At 45.2% G+C, this 20,000-nt stretch overlaps 1 protein-coding gene across 1 annotated transcript in view; it reads right to left on the bottom strand.

Annotated features, from left to right (window-relative positions):
• The window catches only part of LOC143278022 (uncharacterized), a 227,046-nt gene that overhangs the window by 163,379 nt on the left and 43,667 nt on the right, over window positions 1-20,000 (bottom strand). The window contains 8 exon segments of the mRNA XM_076583034.1: window positions 560-682; window positions 2,750-2,941; window positions 4,980-5,075; window positions 7,266-7,383; window positions 8,795-8,926; window positions 12,584-12,856; window positions 15,880-16,045; window positions 16,791-18,804. Coding sequence (XP_076439149.1) covers window positions 560-682; window positions 2,750-2,941; window positions 4,980-5,075; window positions 7,266-7,383; window positions 8,795-8,926; window positions 12,584-12,856; window positions 15,880-16,045; window positions 16,791-18,804 — 3,114 coding nt within the window.

Raw genomic sequence — 20,000 nt, 5'->3', positions numbered from 1 at the left:
AAGAGAGAGAGACAGACAGACAGACAGACAGACAAAGACTGAGAGAGCAAGAGACTGAGACAGGGAGAAAGACAGACAGAGAGAGAGGGAGAGAAAGTGAGACAGAGAGACAGACGGAGAGAATGAGGCAGAGAAAGTAGAGAGAGAGGGAGAGAAGAGAGAGGGGAGAGAGAGAGAGAAGGAGAGAGGGGAGAGAGAGGGGAGAGAGAGACAGAGAGAAAGAGGAGAGAGAGGGGAGAGAGGGGGGAGAGAGAGAGAGAGAAAGAGAAGAGAGAGGGGAGAGAGAGAGAGAGAGGGGAGAGAGGAGAGAGAGAGGGGAGAGAGAGCGAGAAAGAGGAGAGAGAGGGGAGAGAGAGAGAGAGAGGGGAGAAAGAGGAGAGAGAGAGGGGAGAGAGATAAGAGAGAGAGGAGAAAGAGAAGAAAGAGGAGAGAGAGAGAGAGGACAGAGAGGGGAGACAGAGAGAAAGACAGAGACAGACAGAGCGACAGACAGACAGAGAAAGACAGACAGAAACGCAGAGAGCCACACAGAGGAAGCTGTGCACGCATGCTGTCTGACCTGAGCAGGACTGCTGGTTTTTCTTCCTCTCCTGGCACTGGCCGGACTGCGCGTAGTACTCGTCAAAGCACTGGCATTTCCCGCCCCCTTTGGCCGTGCACTCAGCGTTGGTCACACACTGACCTGTTTTCACGTGTGTCACGTGCCCTTCACTTTTCTTCATCATCATCAGCATCATGTTCATCATGTTCATCTTCATCATCATCATCATCATCTTCTTCTTCTTCGTCATCGTCATCGTTATCGTCGTCACCATCATCATCATCATCGTCATCATCATCTTCTTCTTCTTCTGCTTCTTCGTCATCGTCATCGTCATCGTTATCGTCGTCATCATCATCATCATCATCATCATCTTCTTCTTCGTCATCGTCATCTTCTTCTTCTTCTTCTTCTGCTTCTTCGTCATCGTCATCGTTATCGTCGTCATCATCATCATCATCATCTTCATCGTCATCTTCATCATCGTCATCTTCATCATCGTCATCTTCATCATCGTCATCTTCATCATTATCATCATCATCATCATCTTCATCATCATAACAGCAACAACAGCAGCAGCAATGACGACAAAACGACATCAGCAGCAACCATACAAATATCAACGTCAATACTAATACTGATATTAATGCTTCTACTGATAATGATGATGATGACCATGATGATGATAATATAAAACTGAAAAATCATCATCATCATCATCATAATAGCCACAGACTTATAACAACAACAACAATCATCATCATTATCAGGATATATATCATAAATACGGGTTTACAACAACCATCATCATCAACATGATTACAGACACACAATTATAAAAACGATCTCTGCTCTAAAAGCTTCACGAAAGTCACCAGATTGTCCTGTAATTTTTGTCCACAACCACCTCTTATGTTGTTTTTGCTGCTTTGACTACTTGTCAATCGAAGGTTGTCCATGTTACGCGCGCGCGCGCGCGTGTGTGTGTGTGTGTGTTGGGTTGGGGTGTCTCTGTGTGTATGCTCGCGCGCGTGCGTGTGAATACGCGTGCATGAGTGTGTGTGTGTCTGTATATGCGTGTGCGTGTGGGGGGGTGGGGGTGGGGGGGCGCTTTTTTAATTAAAAAATAAAATATTTATAGTCTGTTCATCTAAGATAATGATATTAGATTGAGTGCTGTATGTGTATAAAATTATAACCAAAACGCTCACCATCTTACTTTCCAGAAATCTGCATCCGTTCTTCTTGTGCTCACTGAATGTGCTGATATTTTTGGTTTATTTTATTTTTTGTTTTGTTACGTTTCGTGGTTGTTTTTTGTTTTTTTGTTTTTTGTTTTGTTTTTCTCCTTTCTTTCTTCACACCCCCCCCCCCACTCCGAACAAGATTGACTGTAGATGGCAAGATTGGTCTTATCATGTTCAAGATAGCGATAGGTTCGAGTTTTACAGACAGTTCATTTCTATACACTCTATTCCTACTTATCTGTCAATGAAAATGGATAAGCATTTGAAACATACCACAACCAGGTTCCGATTTGGAATTTCTGACATATTTCTTCATCATTATCGTTATCGAAAGTCCAGTGTCTCTGATCTTAGTTGTCCTTTATGCAGACGTGCTGAAGAAACCGAACTTCACTTTGTGTTGTGTTGCCCTGCTTTGAATGACCTTAGACATGAGTGGATTCCACAAAAATATTATAGACACCCTACTTTATTTCGACTTGCCATGCTTATGTCATCAACTAACGAAACTATTATAAAACAGTTTGCTATTTACTTATATCAGGCTTTTAAGTTTCGCAGTGTATTATGTAGTTAATTATTATTAGTTGTGTATTATCCAATTTGTGGATTATTGTTTGCAGTTTATTATTCACTTCTGTAATTTGTAAGGTTTTGATTTTGAATGTTGATTCACTGTACCCCCTTCATGAGGGGCCATGATGGCCTTTATTGAATAAACTATCCGTATCCGTATCCGTAACCCCACACCCCACCCACCCCCGCCCCCACCCCGTCCTGTCACTCACCATAATCAGTGCAGGTTTCATCCACTGGTTTCAGCGGCTGACAGGAGGCGGGCTCACTGTAGTAACCCGGGATGCACGTGCATCCTTTCTTCATCATTCGTGCATTCTTTCTTCATCACCCGCCCGCCCCCCCACCCCCCATCCCCCCCGCCCCGCCCCCTCCTGTCACTCACCATAATCAGTGCAGGTTTCATCCACTGGTTTCAGTGGCTGACAGGAGGCGGGCTCACTGTAGTAACCCGGGATGCACGTGCATTTGGCAGAGGTGGTGTTGCACTGGCTGTTGGCCACGCACTGTCGGCTGTCGTTGCACGTGACTCCGGGCCTCTTCAGGGGCTGACACTTGATGCCTTCCACGTAGAAACCTGTTAAGATAAGATAAGATAAGATAAGAATAACTTTATTATCTCCAACTGGAGAAATTTGGTCAGGTGCATTATCACAACATAGACAAGTAAACAACATGGGGACCAGAACTGTAAAAGCCAACAACAGCCCCTACAAATATTATGAAGATACAAATGTAAAAAAAAAAAAAAAAAATCACATACATCGTTTCATGCATACGACCACACACTGCAGGTAATAACTAGTATTCTTAATGTAAAAACAGAAAGAATTTAGAAACATTATTTGAATATAATTACAAACATAGCCTACTATACTGCACATTGATTATAATAGACAGATAAGATAAGAATAAAGATGAATTGCGGAAAACCACAACCAGATAATCAGCACACACCCGCACCGCACCCCCCCCCCCCCCCCACACACACACACACACACCACTCACCCCACACACGCGGATAACTTGCGAGGGGATGCGCAGTGTGTGTTGTTGTTCATCATAATTATTTATTTATTTATTTATTTATGTAAGCTTATCTATTATTTATTCACCTTTTTTTTCAAGGCCTGACTAAGTGCGTTGGGTTACGCTGCTGGTCAGGCATCTGCTTGGCAGATGTGGTGTAGCGTATATGGATTTGTCCGAACGCAGTGACGCCTCCTTGAGCTACTGAAACTGAAACTGAAACTGTTGTTCATCAGCATGGAGAGGTGTATTGCATTGTATTTGTATTTCTCTTTTGTCACAACAGATTTCTCTGTGTGAAATTTGGGCTGCTCTCCCCCAGGGAGAGCGCGTCGCTACACTGAGAGCGCCACCTTTTTTTCTTTTTTTCCTGCGTGCAGTTTTATTTGTTTTTCCTATCGAAGTGGATTTTTTCTACTGAATTTTGTCAGGGACAACCCTTTTGTTGCCGTGGGTTCTTTTACGTGCGCTAAGCGCATGCTGCACACGGGACCTCGGTTTATCGTCTCATCCGTTGGTTGGTTGGTTGGTTGGTACTGGTCATAAGGCGCGTTTCTTTTGGTACACATCGATTTGTATAAATGATAAAAAAGATATTTTCATTGGTACAGACTTGATTTATATCATACATGTAGTATACAGATAAATAGACAAAAGGCACCAATGATGTAGTGCTGATGCAGACTGGATAAAGAAGATGAAAAGAAGAAAATATAAGTAAAATGAACAGGAACGATAAAAGTTGAGAAACAGGTGAAGAAGAAAAGAAAAACGAAAATGAAGACGAAGAAGAGAGCGACGACAACGAACACGGAACACGACGATGAAGATGATGGTAATAATGAAGAAGAAGAAGAAGACAGAAATAAAGATGGTGATTAAGAAGACAACGAACGAGGAAAACGAAGATGAAGAAGAACAACAACAAGGAGGAGGAGGAGGAGGAGGAGGAGGAGGTTCTGGTGGTTTTGCGCCAATTTATTCAACACACACACACACACACACACACACACACACACACACACACACAACACACACACACACACACACACAACACACACAAACAAACACACACAAACAAACACACACACACACACACAAACAAACACACACACACACACACTCACACACTCTCACACACACAAACAAACACACACACACATACACATACACACACACTCACACACTCACTCACACACACACACACACACACAAACAAACACACACACACACACACACACACACACACACACACACACACCACACACACACACACACAACACACAACACATACACCACACACACACACAACACACACACAACACACACACACACACAAACAAACACACACACACACACACACAAACAAACACACACACACATACACATACACACACACACTCACACACTCACTCACACACTCTCTCACACACTCACACGCACACACACACACACACAACACACACACACACATACACACACACACACACACACAACACAACACACACACGCACAACACACACAACACACACACACACACACACACTCACACACACACACACACCAGCTCTGATGATCCTTCCTACCTTCGTTACATTTGCACAGTCCTCCAAGTTCCGATTCACATTCCGCATTCAGCACACACTGTCCCAAACCCGAACACGATTTCTCTGGCGGGATGGCTAAAAACAAAACAAAACAAGAGAGGCAAGGCCTTCAAGACTCACTTGTGATAAATTAAGTCCCCTAGGATTAATTACAGAGTAATTTCCCTTGTTTTACTATCTGCACCAAAACGTTTGCAAAATAAATAAAAATTCCATGCTTCGCAAAAGAAGTTCCTGTTTGAACAAAAAATGATAACAATGACTCTTCTTGTTGTTGTGTCAGAATGAGAGGTCAAGAGTGCCAAGTTTAGAGAATACAAAAAATATAGATATAACAGTAAATGCAGTTTGCATATAATTAGGCTTCTTTTTAAAAAAAATTTTTGTGCCCATCCCAGAGGTGCAATATTGTTTTAAACAAGATGACTGGAAAGAACTGAATTTTTCCTATTTTTATGCCAAATTTGGTGTCAACTGACAAAGTATTTGCAGAGAAAATGTCAATGTTAAAGTTTACCACGGACACACAGACACACGGACACACACACACACAGACAACCGAACACCGGGTTAAAACATAGACTCACTTTGTTTACACAAGTGAGTCAAAAAACAAGTTAAAAACAAACAATCATGCACATCATAAGAGAATGAAATATAGGTGGGTGATACCCGAAAATAATGAGAGATAGCTGTCGCAGAAGTGTGGGCTAAAAGCATTAAAAGGATAACCTGCGATAGCTGAGACATACATTTTATAATACATGCACACACACACACACACACACACACACACACACACATGCAGACACACAAATATCCATACACACATTTACACGATTCGAACAATAAAACAAACAAGAAACATTTAATAAACCAGTCGGCCAGTCATTACTCAGCTACCAAACAGATCAACCAATCTGAAAAATCAGCTCACTGTCAACAAATTTGGCAAGAAAAAGGACCAAGCAAACGTATGCTAACAAACATTTCAACCAATCAGAAAAAAAACAACTACTTACTGCCAGCACATTAGAAAACAAAGCCAACCAAAAGCCACCTAACAAACAGGTCAACCAATAAGAAAAAATCGACTTATCGCCCGCCCATTTGAAAAAAAAGGCTGATCAAAGGCTAGCTAACAAACGGGTCAAAACCAATAAGACAAAAATTCAACTTACTGTCGGAACATTTGAAACAAAAAGGCCAATAAACTCCGTTGACAAACTGGCCACCCAATAAGAAAAACCTGCTATAACGCCGGGATATCATTATGACAGGAAGGGTAGAATACAGCTTTGTCACGCAGTCCCAAACCAAAATGGACCTCCAAAGCAACATTGTCATCGTCATCCTCCTCCTCCATCATCATCAATATAAACAAAACAGTCTCAAAATCTGTGGCCTTTCATGCCCTGCTCTCATGGTGACCTCAGTTTCGATACCCCTCCACTTCTGTGCTTGGGGTGAATCCTGTCAATGTCTTCAGTGTCAGCAGATTCATGGGGGGCTGTTGTTTGAGGGACGTGGTGGCGGTCTCCACTCTGGGAGGGACGCTCACTCAGTCTGGCTCCGCGACTAAGCCATTATTGTCGTTAGTAGGGGGCTTAGTAGGTGGTGTCCTAAGTACGTTGAATCAGAACAGGCACCACTGAACACCACCGAAGTGACTTGGCAACAGTGCAGGGTCTCCTCTGGTGTGTGGCCTCCCGGCGACCTAACATCGATGGTTCCCTGTGGGCTGCCGACGCTGGAACTGTGACGGACGAACCCAGGTGTGGCCGTGAATGGGGGAATCTAAATGAGCGGCGTGGGAGTAATGCCACTGAAACGGTGCAGATGATGGAGCAGCCAAAAAAAACCAACAACAAAACAACAACAACAACAACAAGAACAAAAAATCCTCTGCGAACTGTCAATAAATCTGAAGACATAGCCAATCAAAACTCAGCTAACATAAGGCCAACCAAAAAAAAAAAAAAACAAAAACAAAAAAAACAACAACACACAACCAAAAACAAATACCCCCCCCCCCTCCCCCCGAAGAAAACAACAACAACAACAAAACCTGCTTACTGTCAACACATTCGAAAACGCAGCCAATGAAAACTCAGCTAACAAAACACACCAACCAATCAGAAAAAAAACCCCACACACATAAAAAAACCCAACAACCTGCTCACTGTCAACACAATTTGAAAGCATAGCCAATCAAAACTCAACCAACAAAAAGAGGCCAACCAATCAAGAGAACAAGCCGCTTACTGCCAGCACATTTGCCGTTGTCGTTGTAGAAGCCTTCATTACAGAGACACATCTTTTTGCTGGGGGAACAGCCGGCGTTTGCCACGCACTGGCGGGTATCCGCGCACACACCAGGAACCTGTGTGGAAACCATAGCAACCATGGTAAACCATCAGCAGTAGCAGCAGCAGCAACAACGTCAGTCACAATAGCAGGAGTAGTAGTGTTAGCAGTAGTAGCAGCAGCAACCATGTCAGTCATAATAGCAGGAGTAGTAGTGTTAGCAGTAGTAGCAGCAGCAACAATGTCAGTCATAATAGCAGGAGTAGTAGTGTTAGCAGTAGTAGCAATGTCAGTCATAATAGCAGGAGTAGTAGTGTGAGCAGTAGTAGCAGCAGCAACAACAATGTCAGTCATAATAGCAGGAGTAGCAGTGTTAGCAGTAGTAGCAGCAGCAACAACAATGTCAGTCATAATAGCAGGAGTAGTAGTGTTAGCAGTAGCAGCAGCAGCAACAACAATGTCAGTCATAATAGCAGGAGTAGTAGTGTTAGCAGTAGTAGCAGCAGCAACAATGTCAGTCATAATAGCAGGAGTAGTAGTGTTAGCAGTAGCAAAAATGTCAGTCATAATAGCAGGAGCAGTAGTGTTAGCAGTAGTAACAATGTCAGTCACAATAGCAGCAGTAGTAGTGTTAGCAGTAGTAGCAGCAGCAACAATGTCAGTCATAATAGCAGGAGTAGTAATGTTAGCAGTAGCAGCAGCAACAAAAATGTCAGTCATAATAGCATGAGTAGTAGTGTTAGCAGTAGTAGCAGCAGCAACAATGTCAGTCATAATAGCAGGAGTAGTAGTGTTAGCAGTAGTAGCAGCAGCAACAACGTCAGTCACAATAGCAGGAGTAGTAGTGTTAGCAGTAGTAGCAGCAGCAGCAACAATGTCAGTCATAATAGCAGGAGTAGTAGTGTTAGCAGTAGTAGCAGCAGCAGCAACAATGTCAGTCATAATAGCAGGAGTAGTAGTGTTAGCAGTAGTAGCAGCAGCAACAATGTCAGTCATAATAGCAGGAGTAGTAGTGTTAGCAGTAGCAGCAGCAGCAGCAACAATGTCAGTCATAATAGCAGGAGTAGTAATGTTAGCAGTAGCAGCAGCAACAAAAATGTCAGTCATAATAGCAGGAGTAGTAGTGTTAGCAGTAGTAGCAGCAGCAGCAGCATTAAAGAATTAAACCAAAAAAAGTAGGTATATATATAAAGTTAACTCATTGGGTAATATAATATATCGCCAAAGCAGCCAACCAAAACGGAGATAGGTGACTAAGCAGCAGTGCAGGGTCTCCTCTGGTGTGTGGCCTGGCGGCCTAACATCGATAATTCCCTGTGGATTGCCGACACTGCTACCGAGACAGACGAACCCAGGTGTTGGTGCGTACAGGGGACTCGGAATGATTGGTGTGGGGAGTAATGTCCCTGAAAACTTCGAAGATGGTAGGACAGAAAAAAAAGAAAAGAAAATACCCCCCCCCCCCCCGCTTGCCCCCAGGAACACACCTTTATCCGCTCTTCACACAAGCCGTCTGATGAATAGTAGTCACTGAGACACACGCACGTGCCACCCGTCTCAGAGGAGCATTCGGCGTTGTCCACGCACTGTCCCTCGCCAGTGCAGTCTGTGCCCGCAGTCTGAAAGCAAAAAAAACACACGAGGTAATGAACGAGTTAAAGAATGCGTGAGCAAACGTGTGAAAGAAGAGGGTAAGCAGATTAACCCTTTCACCGCCAAGCTCGCATTGATGCACAGGCGTGGTAGAGGACCCATGTCACTGAAAGGTGACCATTCATTGGTCTGTTATCCATGAGCCTACTGCTTTCAATGTTCGGTGGTAGGATAGGCCATCTTTTCTATACATCGCGGGGGGGAATCCTCAGCTATTCTTTGCCACTGTCTTTTCTGTGTTTATACCACAAGGGAATTTTGTACTCTAAATTGACTGGCGGTGAAAGGGTTAACTCAGAACGGGACTGAATGCAAGTACAAGGTAAATGGCTCATTTACCGGGATAAAGGTGACTTATAAAAATATTTTTTTCTTCATTTCATTTTCATTTTGATTTTATCACAACAGATTTCTCTGTGTGAAATTCGGGCTGCTCTCCCCAGGGAGAGCGCGTCGCTACACAACAGCGCCACCCTGCGTGCAGTTTTATTTATTTTTCCTATTGAAGTGGATTTTTCTATAGAATTTTGCCAGGAACAACCCTTTTGTTGCCGTGGGTTCTTTTACATGCGCTAAGTGCATGCTGCACACGGGACCTTGGTTTATCGTCTCATCCGAATGACTAGCGTCCAGACCACCACTCAAGATCTAGTGGAGGGGGGGGGGGAATATCGGCGGCTGAGCCGTGATTCGAACCAGCGCGCTCAGATTCTCTCGCTTCCTAGGCGGACGCGTTACCTCTAGGCCATCACTCCACTTATACTACATTTAGAAAAGAAATAGGGTTGGATGGGTGGGGGAAGGGGGCTTGAATCGTTTAAAGACAGAAAGACGGATGAGGATGGGAGAGAACTGATTTCCAATGAAGAGAGAGCCGATTGTCATGTCTGATATAATCCTGCCTTCGCCCTCTGTACAATGTATCCGACATTGCCCACCACCACCACCACCACCATCATCATCATCGTCATTATCATCATCGCCACAGTACTCGTCGTCTTTATCATCACAACCACCATCACTAACATTCAGAAGCACGCACGTAATCCTGATATTACCAGCACCATCACCAGCATAATAATCGTCGTCGCTGCAGTGGAGTGATGGCCTAGAGGTAACGCGTCCGCCTAGGAAGCGAGAGAATCTGAGCGCGCTGGTTCGAATCACGGCTCAGCCGCCGATATTTTCTCCCCGTCCACTAGACCTTGAGTGGTGGTCTGGACTGGACGCTAGTGATTCGGATGAGACGATAAACCGAGGTCCCGTGTGCAGCATGCACGTAGCGCACGTAAAAGAACCCACGGCAACAAAAGAGTTGTTCCTGGCAAAATTCTGTAGACAAAACCACTTCGATGGGGAAAAACAAAAACAACAAAAAAACAACAACAACAAAAAACAAAAACAAAAAAAAACTGCACGCAGGAAAAAAAATACAAAAAAGGTGGCGCTCTCAGTGTAGCGACGCGCTCTCCCTGGGGAGAGCTGCCCGAATTTCACACAGAGAAATCTGTTGTGATAAAAAGAAATACAAATACAAATAATCGTCCACCTCCTCATCATTTGTATTTGTATTTCTTTTTATTATAACAGATTTCTGTGTGTGAAATTCGGGCTGGAGAGAGGGGAGGGCGCGTCGCTACACTATAGCGCCACCCATTTTTTCGCCTTTTTTTTTTTCCTGCGTGCAGTTTTTACTTGTTTTTCCTATCGAAGTGGATTTTTCTATAGAATTTTGCCAGGAACAACCCTTGGGTTGCCGTGGGTTCTTTTACGTGCGCTAAGTGCATGCTGCACACGGGACCTCGGTTTATCGTCTCATCCGAATGACTAGCGTCCAGACCACTACTCAAGGTCCAGTGGAGGGAGAGAAAATATCGGCGGCTGAGCCGTGATTCGAGCCAGCGCGCTCAGATTCTCTCAATTCCTAGGCGGACGCGTTACCTCTAGGCCATCACTCCATTCCTCAGCTTTCTCCAGAACTATCATTCTCATTCTCCTCCTGTTCTACCTTAGCTTGACACGTTCGCACTGATCTCCAACAATGCCATCAAGATAAATCATCAATATCATCACCATTAGGCTAACATTTTTGTCATCATCATCACCACCACCACCACCACCACCACCATCACCATCATCATCATCATCACCACCACCACTTTCATTATCACCGCCACTCCTACCACCATTATCATCACCACCACCACCACATCACAATCAGTCATCATCACCGTCAACCATCATCATCACCACCACCACCATCATAATCACCACCACAACCAACATCATCAAAAAGTCGTTATCCTCCTCCTCCTCCTTAGCATGGCGTCATTATAAACCACACTCCTCCCCCCCCCCCCCCCCCGAAAACGTTGTATGGCTACCTGTGTGGCAGAAGGGTGGAGGTAACAACCGTCAAACACGTAAAAGCCCACTCAAGTAAACGTGGGAGTCGCAGCCCACGAACGAAGAGGAGAAGAAGAAGAAGACGAAGAAGAAGAAGAAGAACCACCACCACCACCACCATCCCACCCCATACTCACGTTCAGACAAGCCTCAAAAAGTATCGGAATGAAAAAAAACAGAAGTCATGGTTGATTTTAACCGAGCAGTCAATGAAAGTGTGCTTACCTTCGCTATTAATGTTTGGTACGGAAACATTTCCAAGGCAGAAGTTGCAGCCCTTAATTAACAGAATCGTAAAAACTGCCACCAAGATTACCGGGGCTGATCTACCTTCTCTAGAAGACATATAAACTGCTACTCAGAAAAGCAAAATCAATCAGCCAGGACGAATGACATCCAGCTTTTGGGATTTTCGAGATGCTCCCCTCTGGTCGACGGTACAGAAGTAAAAGGACGAAAGCCAATCACTTCGCCAATAGCTTTTTCCCCAAAGCAGTCAGTGCCCTGTCTCTCGAACAAATCCAGTATGATCAATAGAATTGTGCAATTGACAACCATGTATCTGAAGATCTAGTCATCAGCCCAATCCACATGTAATATGAGGATTCTGTTCAAACGTGTGTGTGTGTGTGTGTGTGTGTGTGCGTGCGTGTGTGTGTGTGTGTGTGTGCGTGCGTGCGTGCATGTGTGTGTGTGTGGGGGGGGGGGGGGGGGGGGGAGGGGGGAGGGGGGTGGCGTGCATGTGCATGTGCATGTGTGTGTGTGTGTGTATGTGCAGTGCGTGCATGTGTGAGTATGCACAGTTTAAAAAAAAATTATTTTATTGATATGCACTTGTATGTATCCTAATTTCCACTGTGTCAGTGTTTGTGTATGATTTTCGATTTATGTTCGTACCTTGTTATGTACTATCCACCCCCACCCCCCCCCCACCCCACGCCCCCACCAATATTCCTTGTGACCCAGATACACCTGGTAATAAAGACATATTCTATTTTATTTTTTATTTTTGTTATTTTATTTTATTTTATTATTTTATTATTTTTCCCCAAGGCCTGACTAAGCGCGTTGGGTTACGCTGCTGGTCAGGCATCTGCTTGGCAGATGTGGTGGTGTAGCGTATATGGGTTTGACGCTACTGATACTGATACTCTATTCTACTATATCCTGTTCTATTCATACCCCCCCCCCCCCCCCCCAACAAGCTCCCTGCTCACCTTGACAGGGACACACTTGACCCCCTGAAGGAAGTAGCCCTTGTTGCAGAAGCAGACTCCCCCAGTGGGAGTGGAGCACTCGGCGTTCTCGATGCACTGCCCGAAGCCAGTGCACGGGTTCTCGGGAACCAGAAGGGGGTCGCACTTGCCCCGGTTGTCATAGAAACCCTTCACGCAGGCGCAGGCGCCCGTGCGGTCCAGGTCGCAGGTGGCGTTGAAGGTACACTGCTGGTTCCAGAGGCAGGGCTCGGGGACGTCCTTAAGCGTGTAGCACTGCCGGAATGTGCATTGGAAAAGAAAAAGGAAAAGGTTAAGTGTGTGTGTGTGTGTGTGTGTGTGTGTGTGTGTGTGTGTGTGTGTGTGTGTGTGAGAGAGAGCTGTGGTTGTAAAGGGGTGATGTCTATTTTATTATCATTTCTATATATTACTATATCTATTCATCTATTTATTCATTCATTTATTTATCAGCTTGCTGGGAGTTATCGATGGTGAAGTGTACTGTGAAACAACACACCATAACTGGGTACGATACTATGCAATAACATAGTGCACGAACACTATCGGCTATGTAACAAAATGTATATGCAGCACCATAATAATAGTAATAATAATAATGAGTAATAAATTACAGGCTTATATAGCGCAGCACCTCCATCTCAGATGTGGCTCACCGAACTTCACAAATAACATATACAAATCTAAGACAAAGTGTCGTAAAATATTTACGAAGTCAACACAGTTTAACATGACAATGGCTAAAATATACATATGTAAGTCTAAGTGACATAAAAATGTAAACCAATACAGGCACCATCACAGTCTCAAACCACACAGATATGCAAAACGAAGCATATCAAATTCACCATTGTCAAAAATAAACACCAGGGAATGTATACAGTACAGAACATTGAAATACAGTACAATACATAGACCACAGTGCACTATAAACTCAAATGCAACAAAATAGATTATAATTCATTATATACCAAATACAACACAATGCACGTGCTATCATAATAATCCAATGCACAGAGCTATAGTTGTTGCAGTCAAATGCGACACAATACCACACAACACAAACACTGATAGCTATAATTATCCATTAAAAACATGCTTGAGCAGAAAACTGAATCAACGAGAAAAAAAAAAAAAAAACAAAAACAAAAAAAACGTAGACACGTCAATAAAATATATTCTATAACATCAAACCAAATGAAAGTACATAAAAAAAAAATGTGTGGGATAAAATTTAATATTTCGGAAACGAAATTATTACCAAAAGACAAATTTCTGTCAGTTTTCTATTTTACATAAAAAATAAAGTTGGCTGTCATCATGTCCTTTCTTCTCAAACACTAAAACAATTCATAAAAACAATTACGATATCAAATTCATTACGGACCAAGCATTGTTCTAATGTCAAGTGCATATTCTTAAGTAACATGACAATTAAGCATATAATTTTTGACTGTAGCTTGATGAAGCCTTATGTACACGAAAGTGTGTCTTCACAAGTGACTGAGAACGTTGATGTTTTTGACTTTTTGCATTCATTATCAGTTGTTTGGCTTGTCAGTTTAACGACTTCTCTTTTACGAAGTCCTTTAAGTAGTTTCATGTAATTGTTTTTTTTTTTTCAAATTTCACCTTCATTTCACCCTCATTTGCCCAGTTTCCCCCAACCCTCCATTCATTCACATCTTCCACCCCTTCTAACTGATAATATTCAAATGTATTCATAAATACTTTAACAAAATGTCTTCAATCACCGATATGTGTGACGGGACATTAAACAAAATCCCTCCTGCTCCACAGTTTCAGTTTCAGTTTCAGTAGCTCAAGGAGGCGTCATTGCGTTCGGACAAAACCATATACGCTACACCACATCTGCCAAGCAGATGCCTGACCAGCAGCGTAACCCAACGCGCTTAGTCAGGCCTTGAGAACACACACACACACACACACACACACACAAAAAAAAACAAAACAAAAAAAAACGGGGGAATAAATAATAGATAAGCTTGCATAAATAAATAAATAAATAAATAATAATTATAATATAGAAAAAGGTAGTAGTAATAATATTAGTAATACTAATAAAATGATAATAATAAAACATAAATAAATAAATAGATAAGACAACAATGGTGATAAATAAGCAAATAAATGTAAAATATGAAGACACACATTCACACATACACCCACACATGCATAACAGAAATGCACCAGACATACAGTTTCACATATATGAAAGCACAGTCAAATACATATAAACGTACATGAGCTCCAACACACACACACACACACGCATTACCGTGCACCTCCTCTACCCCCCTCCTCCACACACTCATTTCTAGTCTAAGTATCGCAGCTTCCACGGCACAAACTCAACACAGTATAATGAAGTACAACACAAACTTTCCCCCTCTCGTGTGGTACAACTTGGACCAGACGTCGACGGGCGCAATAGCCGAGTGGTTAAAGCGTTGGACTGTCAATCTGAGGGTCCCGGGTTCGAATCACGGTGACGGCGCCTGGTGGGTAAAGGGTGGAGATTTTTACGATCTCCCAGGTCAACATATGTGCAGACCTGCTTAGTGCCTGAACCCCCTTCGTGTGTATATGCAAGCAGAAGATCAAACACGCACGTTAAAGATCCTGTAATCCATGTCAGCGTTCGGTGGGTTATGGAAACAAGAACATACCCAGCATGCAGTTTCAGTTTCAGTTTCACTTTCTCAAGGAGGCGTCACTGCGTTCGGACAAATCCATACACGCTACACCACATCTGTTGAGCAGATGCCTGACCAGCAGCATAACCCAACGCGCTTAGTCAGGCCTTGAGTGCATGCTTACATATTTGTGTACCTATGAAAGTGGATTTCATTTTACGTAATTTCGCCAGAGGACAACACTCTCGTTGCCATGGGTTCTTTTTCAGTGCGCCAAGTGCGTGCTGCACACGGGACCTCGGTTTATCGTCTCATCCGAAAGACTAGACGCTCAGTTTGATTTTCCAGTCAAACTTAGGAGAAAGGGCGAGAGCGGGATTCGAACCCACACCCTCACGGACTCTCTGTATTGGCAGCTGAGCGTCTTAACCATTCTGCCACCTTCCTCCTACAACCCCGAAAACGGAGTATGGCTGCCTACATGGCGGAGTAAAAACGGTCATACACGTAAAAGCCCACTCGTGTGCATACGAGTGAACGCAGAAGAAGAAGAAGAAGAAGAAGAAGGAGAACCAGACGTCAACTTACAGGTAAGTCTCCTTTATCACATCTTTCAATGAATACCTGACCAGTGTCGTTGTAGAAGCCCACATAGCATCGACATCGATTGGTGGACAAGTCGCATTCCGAATTGTCCACACACTGGTCAAGGGCTGTGCACGGTTTGTCCACTTCGATTCTCGGATGGCACACACCTTGGTCCCCATAGAACTTATCCGTGCACTTGCACCTGGGCGTCAGGCGAATTGAGATCACTTTCAGTTTTTACATCATATTCATTTTTTTTCTTTATATATATATATATATATATATATACATAACACACACACACACACACACACACACACACACACACACTTTTAAGAGGACGTTCCCATACACACAAAAAAACGACGTTATCACTAATATTTTGGACACCATTCATCAAATGTGAAAGAGCACTGTCCAAACTCTCTCTCTCTCTCTCTCTCTCTCTCTCTCTCTCTCTCTCTCACACACACACACACACACACACACACACACACACACACAATAGTACTGACACAAACTCGTATGTGCGCACACGTTCAAACACATTAGCAAACAGCTGATATTTTGATGTTGTTTCCATGAGAAAGGGACGAAAAAAACGAACACCAAACATCATCTTGCCAGCAACAAGAACATTTCCATTAAAAAAAAAATCCAAAAATAAAGGAAAGGTTCTGTATTAGCAACACCAATCTTTCACCAGCAATGAAAATATTCCCATGAAGACAAACCAAAAGAAGCAAATGAACGTCTTTGACAAAAAACAAAACAAAAACAAAAACAAAGAAAGCAGTGAAAACAATAAAAACAAACATTTTTTACAATAAAAGAAAACAAACAAACAAACAAAAATTGCTTAGGAATGAAAACAACAACAACAAACAAACATATTCTTACAATAAGAAAGAAAATTTTTAAAAAAAGAAGAAAACAATCCTCCCCACCTTCCGCCAGCGATGGAAGCGCATATGGCGTCGCTGACACACTGCCTAGTTTCATTGCACTTATCCCCTTCCAGCACGTCCGGAAGACAGGACCCCTGCTCCGCATAGAACTCCTCCTTACACCGACACCGGCGGTTCGGGGCGGTCCCCACACACACTGCGTCGTAGATGCACTGCTTGGTGTCTTTGCATGGAGCCCCTTCCTTCACCACCTCGTGGCAGTAACCTTTGTCCGTGTAGTAGAACCGGTCACAGACGCACGTGCCGTTCGGAGCGCACTGGGCGTTGGCGGCGCACTGCTTGGAGTCGTTGCAGCTCTTGCCGGCTTCCAGCTCTTTGAAGCAGCTGCCGTTGTGACCGTAATAACCCTTGACGCACGTGCAGCTGCCGCCGGGCTTGAGACACTCGGCGTGGTCCACGCACTGCTCGGTCCGGTTGCACGTGCGGCCTTCAGGGATGTCCGTGTGACACCGGCCGTTCTCGCCGTAGAAACCGTCGACGCACGTGCATTTCCTGTCCTCAGGGCCCGTGCCCGTGCACTGCGCGTTCTCCACGCACTGTTTGCTGTCCTGACACTTCTCGTCCACTGGCAGTTCCTCGAAGCAAAGCCCGTTGTTGTCATAGTAACCTTTGACACAGACGCAGGTGGTTTGACCAGTTGGGGTGTTGGTGCACTCTGCATGGGCCGTGCACTGGTGGGTGTCGTTGCAGTTCTCGTTGACCTTCACGTCAGGGTAGCACAAACCCTTGTCCCCGTAGAACTCTTCACGACACTGGCAGGTCTTCGTGGTCGGATCACAGACGGCGTTGTCAACGCACTGCTTCGTTTCCTCGCATTTGTCCCCTTCCCGATGGTCCTCCAAGCATTCGCCGTTGCTCCCGTGGTAGCCGTGCACACAGATGCATTTTTTGCCCACGCCGTGTTGAGCGCACTTGGCATGGGCCACACACTCCTTAGTGTCCGTGCATGATGAGCTTTCAGGGATACGTTTCGAGCAGCTGCCTTGGTCCTCAAAGTAGTCAGGCAGGCACTTACACTTGCCTCTGGCTTGTCCCGGTTCCGTGACGCACTCTGCGTGATCAACGCACTGCTTGCTCTGCTCGCAGCCATCCTCAACAGGCAGCACGGCCGGACATCGGCCGTTGTCGTCGTAGAAGCCGTGTTTACAGGTGCAAACGTTGTTGGCGCAGGTGGCATTATTGATGCACTGTTTGGTGACGTTGCACCCTTTCCCTTCCAGAATCACCGGGTAGCACTTGCCCTGGCTGTCGTAAAACTCGTCCTTGCACATGCAGGTGGACGTCTCTGGGGAGCAGACGGCGTGTGTGGTGCATTGGTAGTCCTTGCTACAGCGCTGATCCACAGGCACGTCCGTCAGACACTTGCCGTTCTCCGCGTAGAACTCCAGGGTGCAGCGACACACGGACCCTCCACCCGCCTCAGAGACGCACTGCGCGTGCGTGGTGCACTGGCGGCTGTGAGAGCAGGCCCCGCCCTCCTTCACGTCCTCCACGCACACCGCTCCCTCCCCGTAGAACTCTTCCCGGCACGTGCATTTCCCGTCGCCGGAGCAGTCGGCGTTGTCCACGCACTGGCGTGTTTCGTTGCAGGCCTGCCCCTGGGAGATCTTCTTCAGGCAGTCGCCCTGCTGGCCGTAGTAGCCCTTGACGCAGCGGCACACCCCTCCTGTGGGTCCCGAGCACTCCGCGTGCTCAACGCACTGGCCCTGCATGGAGCACGCGGTACCCTCCTTCTTCACGCGGTGACACAGACCCTTGTCGCTATAGAAACCCTTCACGCAGTCGCAGGAACTGGTGGACACGTTGCACACGGCGTTGGTGACGCACTGGTTGTCGGCCGTGCAGCCCTGGCCGGGTGGCTTGACGGGTACGCACTCGTCGTCCGACTGGTAGAAGGCGTCGTTACAGCGGCACACGCCCCCTGTCGGGGTGGAGCATTCGGCGTCGGCCACGCACTGCCCCTCCCGGCTGCAGCTGAGGCCCGGGGGGATGGCTGTGAGGAGGTAGGAAGAGGGTGGGGGGTTATAGTAGTAGTGGTAGTAGTAGTAGCTGTAGTCGTGTGTGTGTGTGTGTGTGTGTGTGTGTGTGTGTGTGTTTGTGTGTGTGTGTGTGTGTGTGTGTGTGTGTGTGAGAAAGAGAGAGTGTGCGTGCGCGTGCGCATGCGTGCGTGAGTGTGCGTGAGTGAGTGAGTGAGTGTGTGTGTGTGTGTGTGTGTGTGTGTGTGTGTGTGTGTGTGTTTGAGCCTTCTCATCATAAAATAAGGTCTACAATTTGTAGGTCTAATACTGCATAATTATGAAACATATTAAAGTACAATTACAATTACAACGTCTGATATTGCTTGTGTATTACTTTAAGATTTTGTTTGAAACATATGTCTGATGATGTTCATCTTTCGGATTCGAAGATGACCTTGGCTTAAAAAATCAGATGGAAGATCGGTGGCTGTGGGTCTGGAGGTGACCGATGAGGTCAATCCAGGCCCTGAAGGCTCGCCCACATGTGGGACACAAGTGAGTGGGTGCTGTCATGGCAGTGGATGCTGCTCGGGCCTTGCGCACAGCACGCTTTCGTTGCGCGACGGTGATGCGCCTGGCTTCAGCTGCCCGGGCTCCTGTGGTGATCACGCTGCGCCAAGCTGAACGGTCCAGAGCAAGCGTCTCCCACGCGTTGATGTCGATGTCCAGGTCTTTGAAGACTCTTTGAGGCAGTCTTTGTAGCGTTTCTTCTGCCCTCCAACTAAGCGCTTGCCCTGACACAGTTCTCCGTACAGCAGCTGCTTAGGCAGTCGACTGTCTGGCATTCTGACCACATGTCCAGCCCATCTGAGCTTAGGCGTAGACGCTAACATATGTCTAGAATGAGTTAAGAATCAGCTTTGCTGATTTGCGATTCCCTGTACTATTCTGCTGTTCTTTGATTTGTGATTATTAACCCTTTCACTGCCAGTCGATTTAGAGTGCAAAGTTCCCGTGTACCATAAAGACAGAAAATATGGTGTCTAAGACTAGCTGGGGATTCCCCCTGTGATGTGTAGAAAATATGGCCTCTCCTACCACCGAACATAAAGGGCAGTAGGTTCATGGATAACAGACTAATGATCTGGTCACCCTTCAGTGACATGGGTCCTCTACCTAGCTGTTGCATAAATGCGAGTCTGGCATTGATGGGGTTAATGCTGGGCATGGG

This window comes from Babylonia areolata, chromosome 35 (genome assembly GCF_041734735.1).
Source record: "Babylonia areolata isolate BAREFJ2019XMU chromosome 35, ASM4173473v1, whole genome shotgun sequence".
NCBI classification, from domain to species: Eukaryota; Metazoa; Mollusca; class Gastropoda; order Neogastropoda; family Buccinidae; genus Babylonia; species Babylonia areolata.
The sequence above is the reverse complement of the archived record's forward strand: the minus strand, read 5'-3'. Positions and strand labels throughout refer to the sequence as shown.